General features: G+C 41.7%; 10 protein-coding genes across 10 annotated transcripts; 3 read left to right on the top strand and 7 right to left on the bottom strand.

Annotated features, from left to right (window-relative positions):
- Positions 1 to 14: 14 nt before the first annotated feature.
- On the bottom strand, positions 15 to 2,563 carry U4-u6-60k (U4-U6 small nuclear riboprotein factor 60K). Its single transcript, XM_076803006.1, has 5 exons — positions 2,049 to 2,563; positions 1,418 to 1,972; positions 963 to 1,340; positions 679 to 892; positions 15 to 594 (listed from the first exon to the last, which is right to left on the bottom strand). Exons 2-5 carry the CDS (start codon positions 1,941 to 1,943, stop codon positions 135 to 137), a joined length of 1,578 nt encoding a protein of 525 aa, XP_076659121.1. The 5' UTR covers positions 1,944 to 1,972; positions 2,049 to 2,563; the 3' UTR covers positions 15 to 134.
- An 826-nt stretch (positions 2,564 to 3,389) lies between these two features.
- Positions 3,390 to 3,931, bottom strand: LOC143362654 (histone H3). Its single transcript, XM_076803010.1, has one exon. It carries the CDS (start codon positions 3,820 to 3,822, stop codon positions 3,412 to 3,414), a length of 411 nt encoding a protein of 136 aa, XP_076659125.1. The 5' UTR covers positions 3,823 to 3,931; the 3' UTR covers positions 3,390 to 3,411.
- Positions 3,932 to 3,951: 20 nt separating this feature from the next.
- Positions 3,952 to 4,423, top strand: LOC143362655 (histone H4). Its single transcript, XM_076803011.1, has one exon. It carries the CDS (start codon positions 4,067 to 4,069, stop codon positions 4,376 to 4,378), a length of 312 nt encoding a protein of 103 aa, XP_076659126.1. The 5' UTR covers positions 3,952 to 4,066; the 3' UTR covers positions 4,379 to 4,423.
- Positions 4,424 to 5,544: 1,121 nt separating this feature from the next.
- Positions 5,545 to 6,000, bottom strand: LOC143362682 (histone H2B). The gene has a single exon (XM_076803054.1). It carries the CDS (start codon positions 5,947 to 5,949, stop codon positions 5,578 to 5,580), a length of 372 nt encoding a protein of 123 aa, XP_076659169.1. The 5' UTR covers positions 5,950 to 6,000; the 3' UTR covers positions 5,545 to 5,577.
- A 1,474-nt stretch (positions 6,001 to 7,474) lies between these two features.
- Positions 7,475 to 8,411, bottom strand: LOC143362681 (histone H1-like). Its single transcript, XM_076803053.1, has one exon. It carries the CDS (start codon positions 8,307 to 8,309, stop codon positions 7,644 to 7,646), a length of 666 nt encoding a protein of 221 aa, XP_076659168.1. The 5' UTR covers positions 8,310 to 8,411; the 3' UTR covers positions 7,475 to 7,643.
- A 2,907-nt stretch (positions 8,412 to 11,318) lies between these two features.
- LOC143362392 (histone H2B) lies at positions 11,319 to 11,929 on the bottom strand. Its single transcript, XM_076802488.1, has one exon. The coding sequence runs from the start codon at positions 11,863 to 11,865 to the stop codon at positions 11,494 to 11,496; it is 372 nt and encodes a 123-aa protein (XP_076658603.1). The 5' UTR covers positions 11,866 to 11,929; the 3' UTR covers positions 11,319 to 11,493.
- Positions 11,930 to 12,075: 146 nt separating this feature from the next.
- On the top strand, positions 12,076 to 12,570 carry LOC143362374 (histone H2A-like). Its single transcript, XM_076802444.1, has one exon. It carries the CDS (start codon positions 12,132 to 12,134, stop codon positions 12,504 to 12,506), a length of 375 nt encoding a protein of 124 aa, XP_076658559.1. The 5' UTR covers positions 12,076 to 12,131; the 3' UTR covers positions 12,507 to 12,570.
- A 1,056-nt stretch (positions 12,571 to 13,626) lies between these two features.
- Positions 13,627 to 14,144, bottom strand: LOC143362696 (histone H3). Its single transcript, XM_076803070.1, has one exon. It carries the CDS (start codon positions 14,083 to 14,085, stop codon positions 13,675 to 13,677), a length of 411 nt encoding a protein of 136 aa, XP_076659185.1. The 5' UTR covers positions 14,086 to 14,144; the 3' UTR covers positions 13,627 to 13,674.
- A 143-nt stretch (positions 14,145 to 14,287) lies between these two features.
- On the top strand, positions 14,288 to 14,788 carry LOC143362437 (histone H4). Its single transcript, XM_076802608.1, has one exon. The coding sequence runs from the start codon at positions 14,330 to 14,332 to the stop codon at positions 14,639 to 14,641; it is 312 nt and encodes a 103-aa protein (XP_076658723.1). The 5' UTR covers positions 14,288 to 14,329; the 3' UTR covers positions 14,642 to 14,788.
- A 721-nt stretch (positions 14,789 to 15,509) lies between these two features.
- On the bottom strand, positions 15,510 to 16,224 carry LOC143362617 (histone H1-like). The gene has a single exon (XM_076802961.1). The coding sequence runs from the start codon at positions 16,140 to 16,142 to the stop codon at positions 15,510 to 15,512; it is 633 nt and encodes a 210-aa protein (XP_076659076.1). The 5' UTR covers positions 16,143 to 16,224.
- Positions 16,225 to 16,991: the final 767 nt, after the last annotated feature.

The following is a 16,991-nucleotide window of genomic DNA, read 5'->3' as shown; positions in this document are numbered from 1 at the left end:
TGTGTGGAAAGTGCTTGGCAATAAAGAATATCTTTTTATTCGTTTCTCTTACAGTATAAAATCGTGTTTCTCCTTACACAATAATATTATTGAGATGGTTTCGGTATAGTTACATTTTATTCGATCAAGTCTTTTTACATGTTCTCGGGTGCCCATAACTTGAACGTTCTGTCGTACGAGCTAGTCCCGATAAACTTATGGTCCGGCGAGATATCGACAGACATAACTTTACCGTCGTGACCGGGCAGCGTTTTGAGTGGTTGCCAGGTTTTGTTCGACCAGATTTTCGCCGTGCTGTCGTATGACGCTGTCACCAGATACTGACCCTCCACCCTCTGGTACTTCACGTCCGACAATAAATTCGTGTGAGCGGGTATCGTATATATACAAGATCTCTTCCGCAGGTCCCATATCTTGCAGGTATTGTCCTCGCTCGCGGTGGCTATGTGAAACCCGTTCGGAGAGAAATCGATGCCGAAAATCGACTTCAAGTGACCTTCCATAAACATAATACACCTCCCCGTGCGAAGATCCCATACCCTGCCGAAAGAATCGTGACCACCTGTGGCGCTCACGCTACCGTCGCACTGAAAGCTGTAACGAAATATATAAAATATTAATCCGACGGTCTCGTTTCGCATCGAACGGACCTACGACGACGTTATTCGTCCTGTATACCTAATACAATGCACCGCCCGTGCATGACCCTCCTGATGCAACACCTCGGCTTGCTGTTCCAAGTCCCAAAGTCTCCAGGACGCGTCGTAGCAACAGGTGCCCAAAAATCGACCGGAAGGATGGAATGCGAGCCTCGATACTCTATGCGGCTCGTGACCCTCTACCTCAGCTAACGGCTCCTCGCCTAATCCTCCACTCCACAATTTTACTGTTCCTATAAATGCATTAAATGTATTAGATTTAGCGCACAGCTCGCTAGAACATAAAGAAAAAGAATGGTGTACCATCTGAAGCACAGGATGCCAGTACACAGGTCTGTCCTGGTTTGTCTCCTACCACCTCTTCGGTAATGGTAGCTTTTGGATGAAAAACAATGCAGCCAACATTACAAGTATGCCCTTTAAGGGTTCGCAACAGTGTACAATCAGGTACAGACCATATTTTACACAAGCCCGACCACGAGGCCGTGGCGAACAGCTTAGAGTTCGGGCTAAACTGACAGAAAGAGATCGGTCTGGTGTCGCCGATTTGTGAACAGTAGATTGTCAGTGCCTGTAACTTTTTCAGAAGCTCTTGGCGACGTGCTGTGCGTGTAGCTGTTGGCAGCTCTAAATCCTGTCTCGCTTTATCCAGTCTAGCCTTTGCTCTAGGTAATGAGTATGCTGTGAAACAAATCCATGATTAATTCAATGTACATGGAGTAGCGCGAGACATTATTAAGCCTGTATTTTTGACTTACAGGATATCCAAGAACGAGCTATTTGAAGAGATTCTGGTCCTTCGTGGTACCAGGTGGTTTCTGTGTCTCTTTCAATAGCGTGCAAAGGTTTCTCTTCTTCTTCGTGCTTCTTTTTAATAGCATCCTCCCCGAGACTAGCCAACAACTCTCTTAATCTTGTCCTTCTGTCTGCTGGGCCTTCGCCGAACAAGCAAATCGGTTCCCCTAATTGTCTCAGATTCTTTTTCACCTCAGAATCGTCTGTGGACACGTTTATTTGACGAGCTTTTTTTCTACGCTCAAATTCTTCTAGGAGAGCTTGTCTGTCCTTGGACATCTCATCCTCGAGTTCCATGTACTCGTTGGATATGTGGACATTTCCCAATGTAGTGACGGCACTGATACCATCTCCCAAATTCGTTGAATCTTTCTCTTCCTCGGAGGACTCCGCTGCAGCAGCCAATCTCGCGCGCTCTGTTTCTTCCAGCGATCCATAGTGAACAGTTTTCTGCTTCTTGACATAGACCAAGTCCTCGTCGTCCGACATTTTGTTAAGTTCTCAATGATACAACTGATCTGTCGGAAAGAATATAAGTCTAAGAAACATAATCTGCGTGACAAAAACTAAGGTTGTAAACAACGAGGAACTAACCTATAAACTAGGAAAACGAAGGAATCCCTGATATCATTAGATGTGTGGTGGTTACCTCATACGCATCGCCAACACATGAACAAATTGTCAACACCTTTCCCGCTGCTATCTAATCCGTCACTGATTCCTAATATATATCCTCAGCAACCATAAACAGGACGAAACGTTCCCTTTCTTTTTCCTCCTCTCTCTCTCGCACACTTTAGCCGCTACCAAAGATGCCTCTTACGTGATACGAGAGAATCAATGCCCGAACGTTAACGTAGCTGTTGTTTATGATTATTCAATCGGTTTCATTCACAAATTCCTTCTTGTTCCTTCAAACTTGTTCCTTGATCAACCATGCTTCCTATGACTGCAGGAATGGAGTATGAAGCTGAAACTACATTTATGCTTTTCCTGTCCCACGACATGATTGCACGGAATAGAGAAATTTAAAAAATTTCATAAGATCCCTAACTAGGTGTAAGACGCAATACCTATACAAACTATTGCATTATTGTAATATTAGCATTATTCGTTAACTATTGACAGTGTCGCGGTACGGACGCAAATGATCCGTGCCGTTCTCACCATAAAATCTAACGTATATTCCGGCAAGAATTTTTTGGCACAGTTTGGATGCAGCCATCTAGCGGAAACTAGAAGCAATTGGCAACAAGCTTGGGCATTTTGCCACTACGTGAATTAGCGTTGTACGGACATACAAATTGTTTATTACTTTTGCTGCTAACGGCGCTGTAATTGCTCACCTAAAAACTTCTAAAACCTCTGTTTCTTTTAAATAAATAACGCTCTCCGTGTTTCTTCCACCGCGCGAAACACGTCTGGTTCTCTGGCCAATACCAACGCCAGGCTCAGCGCGAGTCGCTGTAGCCGCGCTCTGATTGGTCTGTAGTTAACAAAGCCGCGGAGAACAATTTCGAAAAGGAAAATGTTACTTCAAGGAAATGCAACATTTTTTGGATGCCCTGTAATTCAGTCAGAGAGGAAATCTGTGGTTCAGTAAAGTAAGTACTAATGTAGGAGCGTTTAGGTTCGGGTATTGCAGCGCCTATGGCTTTAGTTCCTGGCGGGACGATATCACTAGGTTTCATACAATTTCTTCATACTGCTTCAATTGACAAAATTACTAAAATATTCTTGAGGACAGAAACATTACAGGACATGTAATCATATAAAAATGAATCCAATCATGTAACAGAGTTCCCTAGCTTTAGCAAAATCTGTAAGAAACAATAGAAAATGGAAACAAGGTAGTTACTGTTTCGGGAATCCCATTTGTGAACTGTGACGTTGTATACTACGTTAAAACAATTGTGGCCCTAAAAAGGGCCGGTTGTTAGAAACTGAACTGAGCAAATTAAGCTCTCTCTCCACGAATGCGACGTGCCAGCTGGATGTCCTTAGGCATAATGGTGACACGTTTGGCGTGGATAGCGCAAAGGTTAGTATCTTCAAACAGACCAACCAAGTAAGCTTCACTGGCTTCCTGAAGGGCCATCACAGCCGAGCTCTGGAACCGCAGATCGGTTTTGAAGTCCTGGGCGATTTCACGAACCAGACGTTGGAAAGGCAACTTTCTGATCAGAAGCTCAGTGCTCTTCTGGTATCTACGGATTTCACGAAGAGCGACGGTTCCAGGCCTGTAGCGATGAGGTTTCTTTACTCCACCGGTGGCCGGAGCACTCTTACGAGCTGCCTTGGTGGCCAACTGCTTACGTGGAGCCTTTCCACCAGTCGATTTACGAGCCGTCTGCTTGGTACGAGCCATTTCGTAAAGGGTTGTAGAAACACGAAGAACAGATGTCCGTACAGTTACGTAGTTCAACGAGAATTAGGTTCAGCCGGCCCGAGAGCCCTCATTTTGTGCGCTCCGATCTCCCGCAGGGCGGCTCCGATTGGCTGAGCGCGTAGAGGGGGGGAGACGACGTGTAGAGTATAAAACACATGGCGAACGGTCCAAAAGCATCAGTTTCTCTTTGGAACTTGTCGAGATCGCATATTAATCGAGCATCATGACTGGTCGTGGAAAGGGAGGAAAGGGATTGGGAAAGGGAGGAGCAAAGCGTCATAGGAAGGTTTTGCGTGATAACATCCAGGGTATCACCAAGCCTGCCATCCGTCGTCTGGCTCGTCGTGGCGGTGTCAAGCGTATTTCTGGATTGATCTACGAAGAAACTCGTGGTGTACTGAAGGTGTTCCTTGAGAACGTTATCCGTGACGCCGTCACCTACACCGAGCACGCCAAGAGGAAGACCGTGACTGCAATGGACGTCGTGTACGCCCTGAAGCGTCAAGGAAGAACCCTCTACGGTTTCGGCGGTTAAATATCCATACCCGTCATCATCGTTTACAAATCGGCCCTTTTCAGGGCCACCAAATCTTTAACGAAGGATACTCACCATTCACTAAATAGTCTTTTCCTTGTCTAAACGTTTATTTAATATTTTACTAAAAAGTGTAAGTTCAGATTTCTTAGGCTGTCTTAACATTAAAAATGAGATCTTTTAATTCAAAAGATCCCGTGTAAATTTTACTTAGATTTCTATTTGTGTCTAATACTACGAACTCATCGTTAATGAACATTCAGTACTTTCTCTGTGCATAGTTATTTTTACTCTCTAAAATAATCAGTACCAGATATAAGTTGGTTACGTCAATGACCGATATTGCAGTCGAGGATTGTTGCTCTTTCCGCTCTTAGACGCCTCGAAGCAATTATTAATGATGCCTGCATCAAATGAAGTTTACAGTACGATTATTCGTTTTGTCAAACCGATTATTCGTTTGGTCATCTTGACAAAGCTTGCTACATAGTATATATACTCAGGTTGAAAGGGCAACGAAATGCGGCATAGGGCTGAACCTAACCTCAGCATGAAAAGCCTCTACAAGGATTCCTCCCCCCACAATCGATACCGGTGCCCAAGGGACTAATTTATGGGCTTGACTCGCTCAGCCAAACCAAATTTCTAGTTCTTGAAATGTTACAAAAAGTATCAACGAAATAAATTTGTCATAAAATTTTACTGGTAAACCTTTTGTCAGAATCTTATTTAAGAGAGGAATTTGATATTATACTGTATTTACGACGGACGATAATATAAAGATTTTAGCCGGTGCAAAGTGTTAGATAATGGTCGGAACATTCAAACTAATTCCACCGTTCTTCAAATATCTACTGTTCTGAACAGAAGTTCCTTACACAAACGCAACGTTTTTTCAATGCATAATGCAAGAATTTACACAGAGAACGAAAAATGAAATATAAGGGAACTTCAGTTCGAATTGCTTTTACATGAAATTAAATTTTAAAAATCCAGAGAACCGTGAATGAATTTCGAAAGTAATTTAAAATCTCTGCACGAGATGGAGGAATAATTTATTCGACTATCCTAATGTAGTTGTAAACAGGAGAACATTTTAATATATGGTAAGGATTGAAAGGTATAGTGAACGACATTTGTCTGCGTAAAAATATTTGTTGGCCCTGAGAAGGGCCGTTTAATCAACTTGGAGGAGCCGTTTACTTCGAGCTGGTGTACTTGGTCACAGCCTTGGTTCCTTCAGAGACTGCGTGCTTGGCCAGTTCACCAGGCAGGAGGAGCCTGACAGCGGTTTGAATCTCCCGAGACGTGATGGTAGATCTCTTGTTGTAATGAGCCAAACGGGAAGCTTCGGCAGCAATGCGCTCAAAGACATCATTCACGAAACTGTTCATGATGCTCATGGCTTTGCTGGAGATTCCAGTGTCAGGGTGGACCTGCTTCAACACCTTGTAGATGTAGATTGCGTAGCTCTCCTTCCTCCTCCTCTTCTTCTTCTTATCAGTCTTGCTGATATTCTTCTGGGCCTTGCCGGCCTTCTTCACAGCTTTTCCACTCGCTTTAGGAGGCATCGTTGTAGTTTCTTCGAGAACTCGAGATGTTCACTCTAAGAGAACTGCAGCTAGAATGCTTGTCGCAAGGCAAGCGGCCTATATTTATATCGGTTAGGGGGTTCCGCAGTCCACCAATCGCGTGCGAGCTCGCCGTGGCGGCCATATGTCTGAATTCCCGCCATTATCGTGGCGATGGCTGACATCTGCTTTTACTGAGCCACCATGGGAAATAAAATATTACACATTGTATTATGGCCATTCAACAAACCCAAAGTGATATTATCTACCATAAAATTTGTTAATGAAGTATGATTTGTACGCTGTCGAATATGATTATTAACAAATATTGCGCGTTGCTTGAGAATATTCAGTAGTTTCAAAATATAGAATATATTCTGTTTCGTGTCTGAACATAATATTTTAATATATACTTTAACCTTTTTAATATTTTAATATCGACTTGATCCTGTTACAAGGTCTATCAAATCCTGAAGATATTGAATTTCATTAAAAATTGCACAGTACTGAATTTTAAATGTTATCTGTACTATGAATACACGAAATCTGTTAGCTACTGCAACTATTACAGGAACAAAGAGTGACAATATATGTGCTGTTTGTTGTAGAATAGAATAGATAATTTAAGAGAAAGTCTAACTTTAATATTTTAGATCTTGTTGTGGAAATAACGTTCAACGGAATATCGACCTGATCCTGTTACAAGTTCTAACAAATTCCGAAGATATTGAATTTTATTAAATATTTCACGGTATTGAATTTTAAATGTTATACGAACGCATGAAATTTGTAAACTACTGCAACTCTTGCAGGGAAAAGACTGGCACTATATATGTTGTTTGTTGTAGAATAGGATAGGTAAACTAAGAGAAGGTATGAAGAAAAGTAAAAAGAAATTCAGTCTTCTCACAAACGGTCTATGTTCTATTTATTTATCTTCGGGTAAAAGACTGTGAGTAGATGTCGCACATTTCTCAATTGTAAATTTTCTATATTGGAATCATTCTAAATTGGAAAGAGAGGAAAGAACGTGGCGAAGCATTAGGTGTTCGGGAATCCCAACATTTTTGAGAAGCCGATTCGTCACGATCCATTCCGACCATCGAGTTCTCGTACATTTCTGCAAAGCATAAATCAGTTCCCCTCTATGGAAACTGGAAACCCGTTCCACAGTGAGGGGTTCATACATTTGTAATCGTATTCTATTATGTCACAAACAATTCCGGCTATGAGAATCCCGGCTTTACTGCTTTCCCTCGGGCAGATGATACGGGACCCCTATTACAAGTAGAATTCATTTCGTAGCAGGTAAGACTTTTCTGGCTACCTGGAGTAAGAAGGGTACAGGTAACATTGTTTCATATTTACAGCGAACAGAATTGTTCGGCATGGAAAAATTTAGTTGCCATAAGATGTTCGCTTCCTATACAAATAATAAGGAGAATCAACTCGGGAGAATATGGCATTTTTCTCATAATTCTATAGAAAATGGGATTGTTTCACGTGTAAAAATTTGTTGGCCCTGAAAAGGGCCATTTGAATTTGCTTGCTATGTATAGCAATGGGAATTGATTAGGGAACATATGGAATTTTTTTCATAATTCTATAGCAAATATGATTGTTCCACGTGTAAAAATTTGGTGGCCCTAAAAAGGGCCCTTTATGTTAGAATGAGAATCATGGTTGAAGAATAATTATTTCTTCGATGGGGATTTTACTGCTTTTGCAGCGGAGGCCTTCTTCGGTTTCGGAGTCTTAGTTTTGGCAGCAGGGGCCTTGACGGTCTTCTTGGCCTTGGACGGGCTCTTGGCTTCGCTGACTGCTTTGGCTTTTGTGGCAGCAGCTTTGGTTGCTGTCTTCTTCACGGCAGCGACCTTCTTTTCAACGGGCTTCTTCGGGGAAGCGGGTTTCTTCGCCGGAGAAGCTTTCTTGGCTACGGTCTTCTTCTCGACGGCTGGTTTCTTCGCTTCTTTTCGAGGACTCCTAGTCTTCTTGGTCTTAGAGATCTCCGTTGTGCTCTTGCCAGTGTTCAGCTTGAACGAGCCAGAAGCACCTTTGCCCTTGGTCTGCACCACTGCACCGGAAGTGACAGCGGTTTTCAAGTACCTCTTGATGAATGGCGCCAGTTTCTCGCCGTCGACCATGTACGTCGAAGCGATGTATTTCTTGATAGCTTGCAGGGATGACCCCTTGCGATCCTTCAGCTCCTTTATGGCGGAATTCACCATCTCGGATGTAGGCGGGTGCGAAGCTTTCACCCGTTGTGCTTTCGACTTGCTGCTCTTCGTTGCCTTCTTCGGAGTAGCGGTGCTCTCCACGGCTTCGGCGGTAACGTTCCCAGAGTTGGTCTTGTCCTCCATTGTTGCTCAACAATGTATGTTCGTACAGTAACTAATGGAAATAAGATTCCGTCTTGATGACTCTGAATCGGCTCGAGTATATCGGCTGGATGCGAGTGTTTTTCGTGTCTAACTCCCGGAACGCGCCCAATAGGACACGAGCGCGGACCACGGAGAGAAGCTCAGCCAATATGTCGGACGCCGCGAATCCTTAACAACAACCAACCGGTAAACTAACTTCGACTTTCGACGATCATTTCGTCGCTCTCAAATTATGCAGATCGATGTACGACGCACCAAATTGTAGCTACTTGTTTGTAGTTTCGATCACGGTACTTTTTAAGGGCGTAATTCGCCCGTGCGACTCTGTATCGCACCGTATATTGGCGTCCCTCTTTTCGGTGCGATAGTGCATCGCGTAGAAAAAGATGAAAATTTATAGATTTTTTAACGTTTATGGACTTAAAAGTCCACGTGAATCGCGCAAAAGGAACCGATGCTAATTTACGTTGCGTTTCCGCAGCGATTCCTGTGACGGATACAGCGAAAACTTCGTTGAAACTTCACCGAGTGGTGATGTTCCTCGCAAACCATGGAGCTCGCTGTTGTTGGATTAAAATCAATTGCCATGAATCCATTAAACTTTCTTTTTTCACACCCGAAATCCATTTTTCGTAGTATTTCCCTCTAGATTTGGCTATTTCCACGCTGATAATTAATCTTGTTCTTCGTTTAACCGTTTTAGTTCTCTGATCTCCCTCTCTGCGCAGTCATGTCCTATACGAAAAAATGACGACAGAGATGAATAAAGCTGAACGAAGAAATAGTATTTTTCTTATGAAAATTTTTATATTGGATTATAACAGACCGATTTTTAACAAAAGTACAAATTATTTGGATAATTTTGATCGTGGTATTATGTGAAAACGACAACCAGCTACTCTGCCGGACCAGATCTTCTATGTGATAGTATTATTAGCGTATTATATTTTCGATATTTTATCGTGTAAAATGTTATAGTGTTGGAATATTAGTACTTAAATATATTGCTAGCATTTATTGATGATATTTTCTATTACAGTTTATCTGGGAAACTGTACTGAGGAATAAGAATAAAATAGTGAAATGAGTCACGTCGTTAGGGAATTATATTGTATATTGAATTATATTGTTAAATTGTAGATCCAAGGTGTGGTCGTCATTTCCCACAATGTGTGACTACATGTATCATGAAAAAGATAACGAATCGTAGGTTTTGCAATACTTAATACGAATCAGGTGTATGTATTTTCAAAATACATGATAAGAAAATGCAAATTTAGTCCATGCACCGAAACAGACGACTGCATCTATTCGAAATGAGGCCAGATATAAATTTTTAGAAGCATAGGAGATCTTATGGGGAACATATCAATTATAAGACACGTCATCATTCGCTTGTGAAAATCCTGGCGTGCTTTACAGTTTCGTTGCCGAACATGTATTGCGGGGTAAGATAAAATACCTATAAACAATATGAACTCAAAGTAAAACAAACAGTGATTAATTTTGGTAGGGTAATCATTATTGTTCATTTATTACGCATCAGTGCAATAGACAGAACAGAGCAGTTCATAAACACATTCAAGTATGGTGGTCTACTTCGGCTGTCTGGTAAGTGCTCCCATCTGGAAGGGAAAGTAGGAAGCTGTGCTCCAACATATGTGCTTGTAAATTGTTAACAGCCATCATGCACAAGTTATAATGTTCATGACTTAACTTGTCGACTCCAGTAATGGAAATATCTAAACTTTCTAGTACATTGTTTTTCGCTACGTCATTCAAAAAGCTTTCTTAATTCCTCGTAATCTCTCGCTCTGTTTTTTCAAATTCATAGTTAATGAGCACTCTTAATGTCCAATTACGATCTTGGATAAGTCGGAGGTTGCGCCACCTCCTTGATTTTTCTCGACTTCATGCATATTTTCTTTTAGTTGCCATTTCCTCTCTGGTAGCATCCTCCTTGATGCAGTCGGTGAAGAGTGTTGTTGCGTGTATACATGTGCATTTAGATTTGTAAAATTTAGATTTAGTTCATTGAATCATCGAGTCAATTTTTTTAGAGACGCGTATCCTAGTTTGTGACGATTTTACAGTTGTTTGTGAATATATTGCACGTAATATTAAAAATATTGTTCAACGACAACATTCGCGCCATCTGCAGTACAGACGTCTATAGTGAAATTGTAATGATTTTTTGCGACTATGACTCATATCAAAGTAAACATTAATGACAAATAATCTGTACATCGTGTCAGTGGACAATAGTCATTTTATTAGGAGTTCCTCATTTTTACATAGTGACATGTATGATAAAAACAAAATATGTTGTCGTTGAAGTGACTGTTTGACTCGAGTTTGGTTAACGTCTCCGCTGAGAAATTTTATAACCAAAACGTGTGTTAATAATAACTAGGTTAATAACTAGGATTAATGACTAGGTTTTATTCGAAATATTTGAAAAATACACATAAATCTTACGAAGGTTGTTTTCTTTATATAATATCAATGTACAGGTTATATTACTGCGTCAAGAATAAATTAGGTCGTACCGAGCTGACATTTGTTCAGTCTGCAATCATATTTTGTTAAATGTGAAATGAACGTTCAATAAAAAGAAAAACATCCCCTTTTACGAAATGTTACATTTCTCTGTCACCCCAATGTATGTTAAGATTTCATGCAAAACGAACAATATCACGATCTCGTGAAACGAGAGCCTCAATCTATTTAGGAATTGTGAAACTATTCCAAGAATATGTTGTACAATTTATCGGAATATAATGTACTGTTCAGAACAGAAGTTCCTTACATAAACGCAACGTTTTCTCAAAGCATCAATGCAAGAATTGCCAAGAATCAAACTATATTTAGAGAATTACTTTAACAAGGAGAACAAAAAATGAAATATAAGGAACTTCAGTTCGAATTAATTTCACATGAAATTAAATTTAAAAAATCCCGAGAACCATGAATGAATTTCGAAAGCAGTTTAAAATATCTGTACAAGATGGAGGAATAATTTATTCGACTATCCTAATGTAGTTGTAAACAGGAGAACATTTTAATATATGGTAAGGATTGAAAGGTATAGTGAACGACTTTTTCTGCGTAAAAATATTTGTTGGCCCTGAGAAGGGCCGTTTAATCAACTTGGAGGAGCCGTTTACTTCGAGCTGGTGTACTTGGTCACAGCCTTGGTTCCTTCAGAGACTGCGTGCTTGGCCAGTTCACCAGGCAGGAGGAGCCTGACAGCGGTTTGAATCTCCCGAGACGTGATGGTAGATCTCTTGTTGTAATGAGCCAAACGGGAAGCTTCGGCAGCAATGCGCTCAAAGACATCATTCACGAAACTGTTCATGATGCTCATGGCTTTACTGGAGATTCCAGTGTCAGGGTGGACCTGCTTCAACACCTTGTAGATATAGATTGCGTAGCTCTCCTTCCTCCTCCTCTTCTTCTTCTTGTCAGTCTTGCTGATGTTCTTCTGGGCCTTGCCGGCCTTCTTCACAGCTTTTCCGCTCGCTTTGGGTGGCATCTTCGTCAATTAGGTTGTATGGTTCAGATGTACTAGTCACCTCGATGAGAGTTGGATACTGAATGTGCCGTAACGGTGAAAACGCCCCCTTTATGTGGCGTAACGCTACGCGGCGCGACGGCCAATCAGGGACGAGCTCGCGCGCCGTTGGCTGCCGCCCGACACATGTGGAGCGTATATAATAAAAGCGTTTCCTCCTCCATCATCAGATCTCCTTCGAGTTTCGTTGAGTTCGTTTCGATTGTACTCTTTTCGAATCATCTATCATGTCTGGACGCGGCAAAGGTGGCAAAGCTAAGGGAAAGGCGAAGTCCCGTTCTAACAGAGCTGGTCTGCAGTTCCCAGTCGGTCGTATCCACCGTCTTCTTCGTAAAGGCAATTACGCCGAGCGTGTTGGAGCTGGTGCACCCGTCTACTTGGCAGCAGTGATGGAATATCTGGCTGCCGAAGTGTTGGAGTTGGCAGGAAATGCAGCTCGTGACAACAAGAAGACCAGAATTATCCCGAGACACTTGCAACTCGCCATCAGGAATGACGAGGAGTTAAACAAACTTCTCTCTGGAGTGACCATCGCCCAAGGTGGTGTCTTGCCAAACATTCAGGCTGTTCTCCTGCCCAAGAAGACGGACAAGAAAGCTTAACTACACAATAGTTCCAACATATTCGAAATGGCCCTTTTCAGGGCCACAAAATATTTCATACGAAGGAAACCATCTGATTAACTAATACGGAATACCTCCTACTCTTACAAATCCAAAATGAACTACCTTTTATGAATGTTTTTATAGAATTCGATCTATACATAGCTTAACAGTTTTTCGAAAGCATTTAGACACTTTGTCTCACGTTACTTCTAGTAGTATGCACATGTGTTAATTTGTGTCTGCACAATTTCGAGTTGCCCGCCACCATACGGAGCTTGTTCTTTTAACATGCCATGAAAACTCAACCCTGATCCTGTAATAAATTAAACGAAAGCGAGATAGCATTGAACTATCTGACTTCGATTTTCTTAAAAAATAAACCGTTGATGCACCCTGTGTGCACAAGGAACATTTTTGTTCATAACGAAGACACCAATATCATGACTAAGCTCTTACTTTAAATAAATGCAACAATTCACAATATAATACTAGAAAAACGACAAATTTTGCTGCATCTGCTGCGAAACAAATCGGTTAGAAATTCAGAATCGTGAAACGGAAAATATTTTCTGACGTTGCCGCGCAAAAACCTTGTGTTCTTTGTTCACTATCGGAAGAATGCAGAAGGCGGGAACCCTTCCCCTATCGTCATGCGTCACTAGGGCTGCGCGGTGGGTCTTTAGAATCTGGAGGGAAAGCATGATGGTGGAGCCCGCCATATTCTACCGTATTCTTAGTTGATCCATAACTCAAAGAAAAGAACGTTTAACGATTAACAATCAGTTAATACTGAATTATGTAAGGTTTCTGTGATTTCGGGGTTCCTTGCTCCATGTTAGTCAGTTGCGGCGGTAACGAAAAAACTAAACGAGTAAAACTATGAATGTCGTAATTACACCGAACCGCTTGTCTACAAACACAAACTACATAAATATTTTGGCCACGGCTTCTATCTCTGGTAACTCAAACCACAACGATGCCCGCGTGAAATACAAACATGTTACGTGAGAAATACTGTAGAATTAAATATACAAATAGGAATACTACGAATTCGAGAGTTTGGTGATACAGGTATACATTCATATAGCTGAATTGCTGCGTGTTACTACGTTTAAACCAATTTTGGCCCTGAAAAGGGCCGTTTGTATAACTCAAGAAAAAGAAATTAAGCTCTTTCTCCACGGATGCGACGAGCCAGCTGGATGTCTTTAGGCATGATGGTCACACGTTTGGCATGAATAGCGCAAAGGTTGGTATCTTCAAACAGACCAACCAAGTAAGCTTCACTGGCTTCCTGAAGGGCCATCACAGCCGAGCTCTGGAACCGCAGATCGGTTTTGAAGTCCTGGGCGATTTCACGAACCAGACGTTGGAAAGGCAACTTTCTGATCAGAAGCTCAGTGCTCTTCTGGTATCTACGGATTTCACGAAGAGCGACGGTTCCAGGCCTGTAGCGATGAGGTTTCTTTACTCCACCGGTGGCCGGAGCACTCTTACGAGCTGCCTTGGTGGCCAACTGCTTACGTGGAGCCTTTCCACCAGTCGATTTACGAGCTGTCTGCTTGGTACGAGCCATTTCGTAAAGGGTTGTAGAAACACGAAGAACAGATGTCCGTACAGTTACGTAGTTCAACGAGAATTAGATTCAGCCGGCCCGAGAGCTCTCGTTTTATGCGCTACTATCGGCCGCAGGGCGGCTCCGATTGGCTGAGCGCGTAGAGGGGGGGAGACGACGTGTAGAGTATAAAACACATGGCGAACGGTCCAAAAGCATCAGTTTCTCTTTGGAACTTGTCGAGATCGCATATTAATCGAGCATCATGACTGGTCGTGGAAAGGGAGGAAAGGGATTGGGAAAGGGAGGAGCAAAGCGTCATAGGAAGGTTTTGCGTGATAACATCCAGGGTATCACCAAGCCCGCCATTCGTCGTCTGGCTCGTCGTGGCGGTGTCAAGCGTATTTCTGGATTGATCTACGAAGAAACTCGTGGTGTACTGAAGGTGTTCCTTGAGAACGTCATCCGTGACGCCGTCACCTACACCGAGCACGCCAAGAGGAAGACCGTGACTGCAATGGACGTCGTGTACGCCCTGAAGCGTCAAGGAAGAACCCTCTACGGTTTCGGCGGTTAAAATATCCATATCCGTCATCATCGTTCACAAAATCGGCCCTTTTCAGGGCCAACAAATTTTTAAACGAAGGAAACTTGCCAACTTAAGAATTGCCCCTAACAATAACCTTTCACCGTGTTCGAATATTTTGTAATAAATTAGCAAATTTCTGAGAATGGTCGACTTATATCAACGTTTACAAGTAGTTTTTAACAAAAGTTTTAGTATTGACGACTGTTTTATGTCTATATTTTGTCTACGTTGCAGAATTTTAATGATAATGTCGTATCTATAAATGTTTATCATTGCATGAATTCTTAGAATTGTGCTTACCCTAAAGCCGCAAACTATTTGCAAGCCTGTCTATAAGTTTTTTGTAAATTTTCTTATAATTCACCCTCATGTTAGCTCACGCTAATCACAACCTATCAATCGATTACCAGAAATATCCATTATGCTTAAAGGTTAGAGAGCCCTCTGTTCTAGGTACCTTTAACACCCAAACCCTCAAAGTAAATTTCCAGGTTAATCCTGTTTAAAAAAAAAATTCTTAGAATTGTTAAAGCTACTTGCATGTTGCATAACTTGAGCGACTACCCGGACTGAAAATTCGGGAGATTTCCGACTGTAATTGTACCGGAGGACCTTTTTGACCATTCTCTATATTATGAAAGTTTCCCTTTAGACCTTTTTTGACCATTCTTTTTATTGTGAAAGTGTCCCAGTCGAAATTCTTAAACCGTTATATTTCTTATTTCATTCTTACTCATATATTCCTACTACAGTAGAGTTTATGACGATGTCATAATCATGTATGTGAACTATGAGGTGGTTTTCCACGTTGTAAAAAAATGGTGGCCCTGAAAAGGGCCATTTTAGATAAGTTTTTTTACTGCTGTTGCTGGGGGTTATTGCCAATGTACTTTCTGCCAATCGTTCTTGATTTACGGGCGACCACTTTCTTCGGTTTTGGAGCCTTGGTCCTCGGAATTGCTCCCTTGACGGTTTTTTTAGCTTTGGAGATTGTTCTCATTTTTATGGCGGTAGTAGCTTTTGTATTTCTTTTCAGTGTTGCGGGTTTTTTGTCAAGAGGCTTCTTTAAAGCGACTGGAGTTTCGGCAGCCTTTTTTACGACACCAACCTTCTTCACAGGCTTTTTACGTTGGATCTGCCCTTTAGCCTTTGTACTGGACAGTTCGACTGGCAGTTTGAATGATCCAGAAGCTCCTTTGCCACTTGTCTGCACCACAGCACCAGATGTCAACGCTGTCTTCAAGTAACGTTTTATGAAAGGAGACAATTTGTCACCGTCAGTTTTATAGGTGGTCGATATGTACTTCTTTATGGCTTGAAGGGACGATCCCTTACGATCCTTCAATTCTTTGATAGCGGCTTTTACCATGTCTGCTGTCGATGGATGGTATGGTTTTACAGATGACACTTTCAACTTGGACTTGACGATTTTCTTCACCGGAAGGACTGTACCTTCTACAGTAGAACCAGCAGAGACTTTGGTTTCCATTTTTTTGTATGCAATGAAAAGACAAACTCGATATGCGGTAGTATTGTAAATCTCAAGAATAGACTTGTCAGTAAATTTTTAAGATGGCGAAGCGCGTTGATAACGCAAAAGCGCGGACCCTGTAGAGAGACCAATGCATTTTGTCAGCCTACTGCGCCGCTTGCAACCAAGAACTTGCTAAACGAACTGTCCTTTAATATTCGTTTACCTCGAAATCGTATCCTGCTAGGACCAAATTGTTGCTTCAATATACACCGATAAACATGTAGTATACAGCTCATATCATATTTCAGAGCTACCTATCTGCAATGCACCGCGTTAATGCATCTTTTTCGGATTACTCAATCGTGTCGAGACGACAGTCGTTACGAAAATTGATAAATAATGACTTTCCCCGAATTAATTTCAATCTATTTCACTCGAAGTAGAAAGAAAATATGTTTACGTAGTTAATTCGATCACCGTTCGGTCCAGATGTCTTTGAAACAATGAAAAAACTTGCACGAACTTGTCGCGATCGCGAGTGCTACGAATCCTAGCATAGACTATACTTCACTTTTGAATTGATTTTTATATACCTTCAAGAGTGTAGTGGAAATATGCGAGTAGAAGTTATATACTTTCTGTACATCCTGCAATATTCTGCATTTTGTCAAATAATGTCTAAATTAATCGAATGTACCGCGAGAAACACCTGCCTGTAACGGGAAATTATATTCAAACATTAGGCATCGACGATCACAATTCGACTAATACTGAAAGAATTTATTCGACTGAAAGAGACTAGCGCAGCTGCATGTGGGAACAAAGGAAGTGAATACAAATGCGATCCCTGCGAGGGGAAAGACC

The sequence above is a fragment of the Halictus rubicundus genome, chromosome 17, assembly GCF_050948215.1.
Source record: "Halictus rubicundus isolate RS-2024b chromosome 17, iyHalRubi1_principal, whole genome shotgun sequence".
NCBI lineage: Eukaryota > Metazoa > Arthropoda > Insecta > Hymenoptera > Halictidae > Halictus > Halictus rubicundus.
The sequence above is the reverse complement of the archived record's forward strand: the minus strand, read 5'-3'. Positions and strand labels throughout refer to the sequence as shown.

Excerpts from the sequence above, each read along its gene's own strand:
- LOC143362374 (XM_076802444.1), top strand. The coding sequence starts at position 12,132 with ATGTCTGGACGCGGCAAAGGTGGCAAAGCTAAGGGAAAGGCGAAGTCC.
- LOC143362696 (XM_076803070.1), bottom strand. The coding sequence starts at position 14,085 with ATGGCTCGTACCAAGCAGACAGCTCGTAAATCGACTGGTGGAAAGGCT.
- LOC143362681 (XM_076803053.1), bottom strand. The coding sequence starts at position 8,309 with ATGGAGGACAAGACCAACTCTGGGAACGTTACCGCCGAAGCCGTGGAG.
- LOC143362617 (XM_076802961.1), bottom strand. The coding sequence starts at position 16,142 with ATGGAAACCAAAGTCTCTGCTGGTTCTACTGTAGAAGGTACAGTCCTT.
- LOC143362655 (XM_076803011.1), top strand. The coding sequence starts at position 4,067 with ATGACTGGTCGTGGAAAGGGAGGAAAGGGATTGGGAAAGGGAGGAGCA.
- LOC143362654 (XM_076803010.1), bottom strand. The coding sequence starts at position 3,822 with ATGGCTCGTACCAAGCAGACGGCTCGTAAATCGACTGGTGGAAAGGCT.
- LOC143362682 (XM_076803054.1), bottom strand. The coding sequence starts at position 5,949 with ATGCCTCCTAAAGCGAGTGGAAAAGCTGTGAAGAAGGCCGGCAAGGCC.
- LOC143362437 (XM_076802608.1), top strand. The coding sequence starts at position 14,330 with ATGACTGGTCGTGGAAAGGGAGGAAAGGGATTGGGAAAGGGAGGAGCA.
- LOC143362392 (XM_076802488.1), bottom strand. The coding sequence starts at position 11,865 with ATGCCACCCAAAGCGAGCGGAAAAGCTGTGAAGAAGGCCGGCAAGGCC.
- U4-u6-60k (XM_076803006.1), bottom strand. The coding sequence starts at position 1,943 with ATGTCGGACGACGAGGACTTGGTCTATGTCAAGAAGCAGAAAACTGTT. Across the intron at positions 893-962 it reads GGCATCCTGTGCTTCAGATG|GAACAGTAAAATTGTGGAGT; the intron begins GTACACCATTCT and ends ATGCATTTATAG. Across the intron at positions 595-678 it reads CGGGCGGTGCATTGTATTAG|CTTTCAGTGCGACGGTAGCG; the intron begins GTATACAGGACG and ends ATTTCGTTACAG.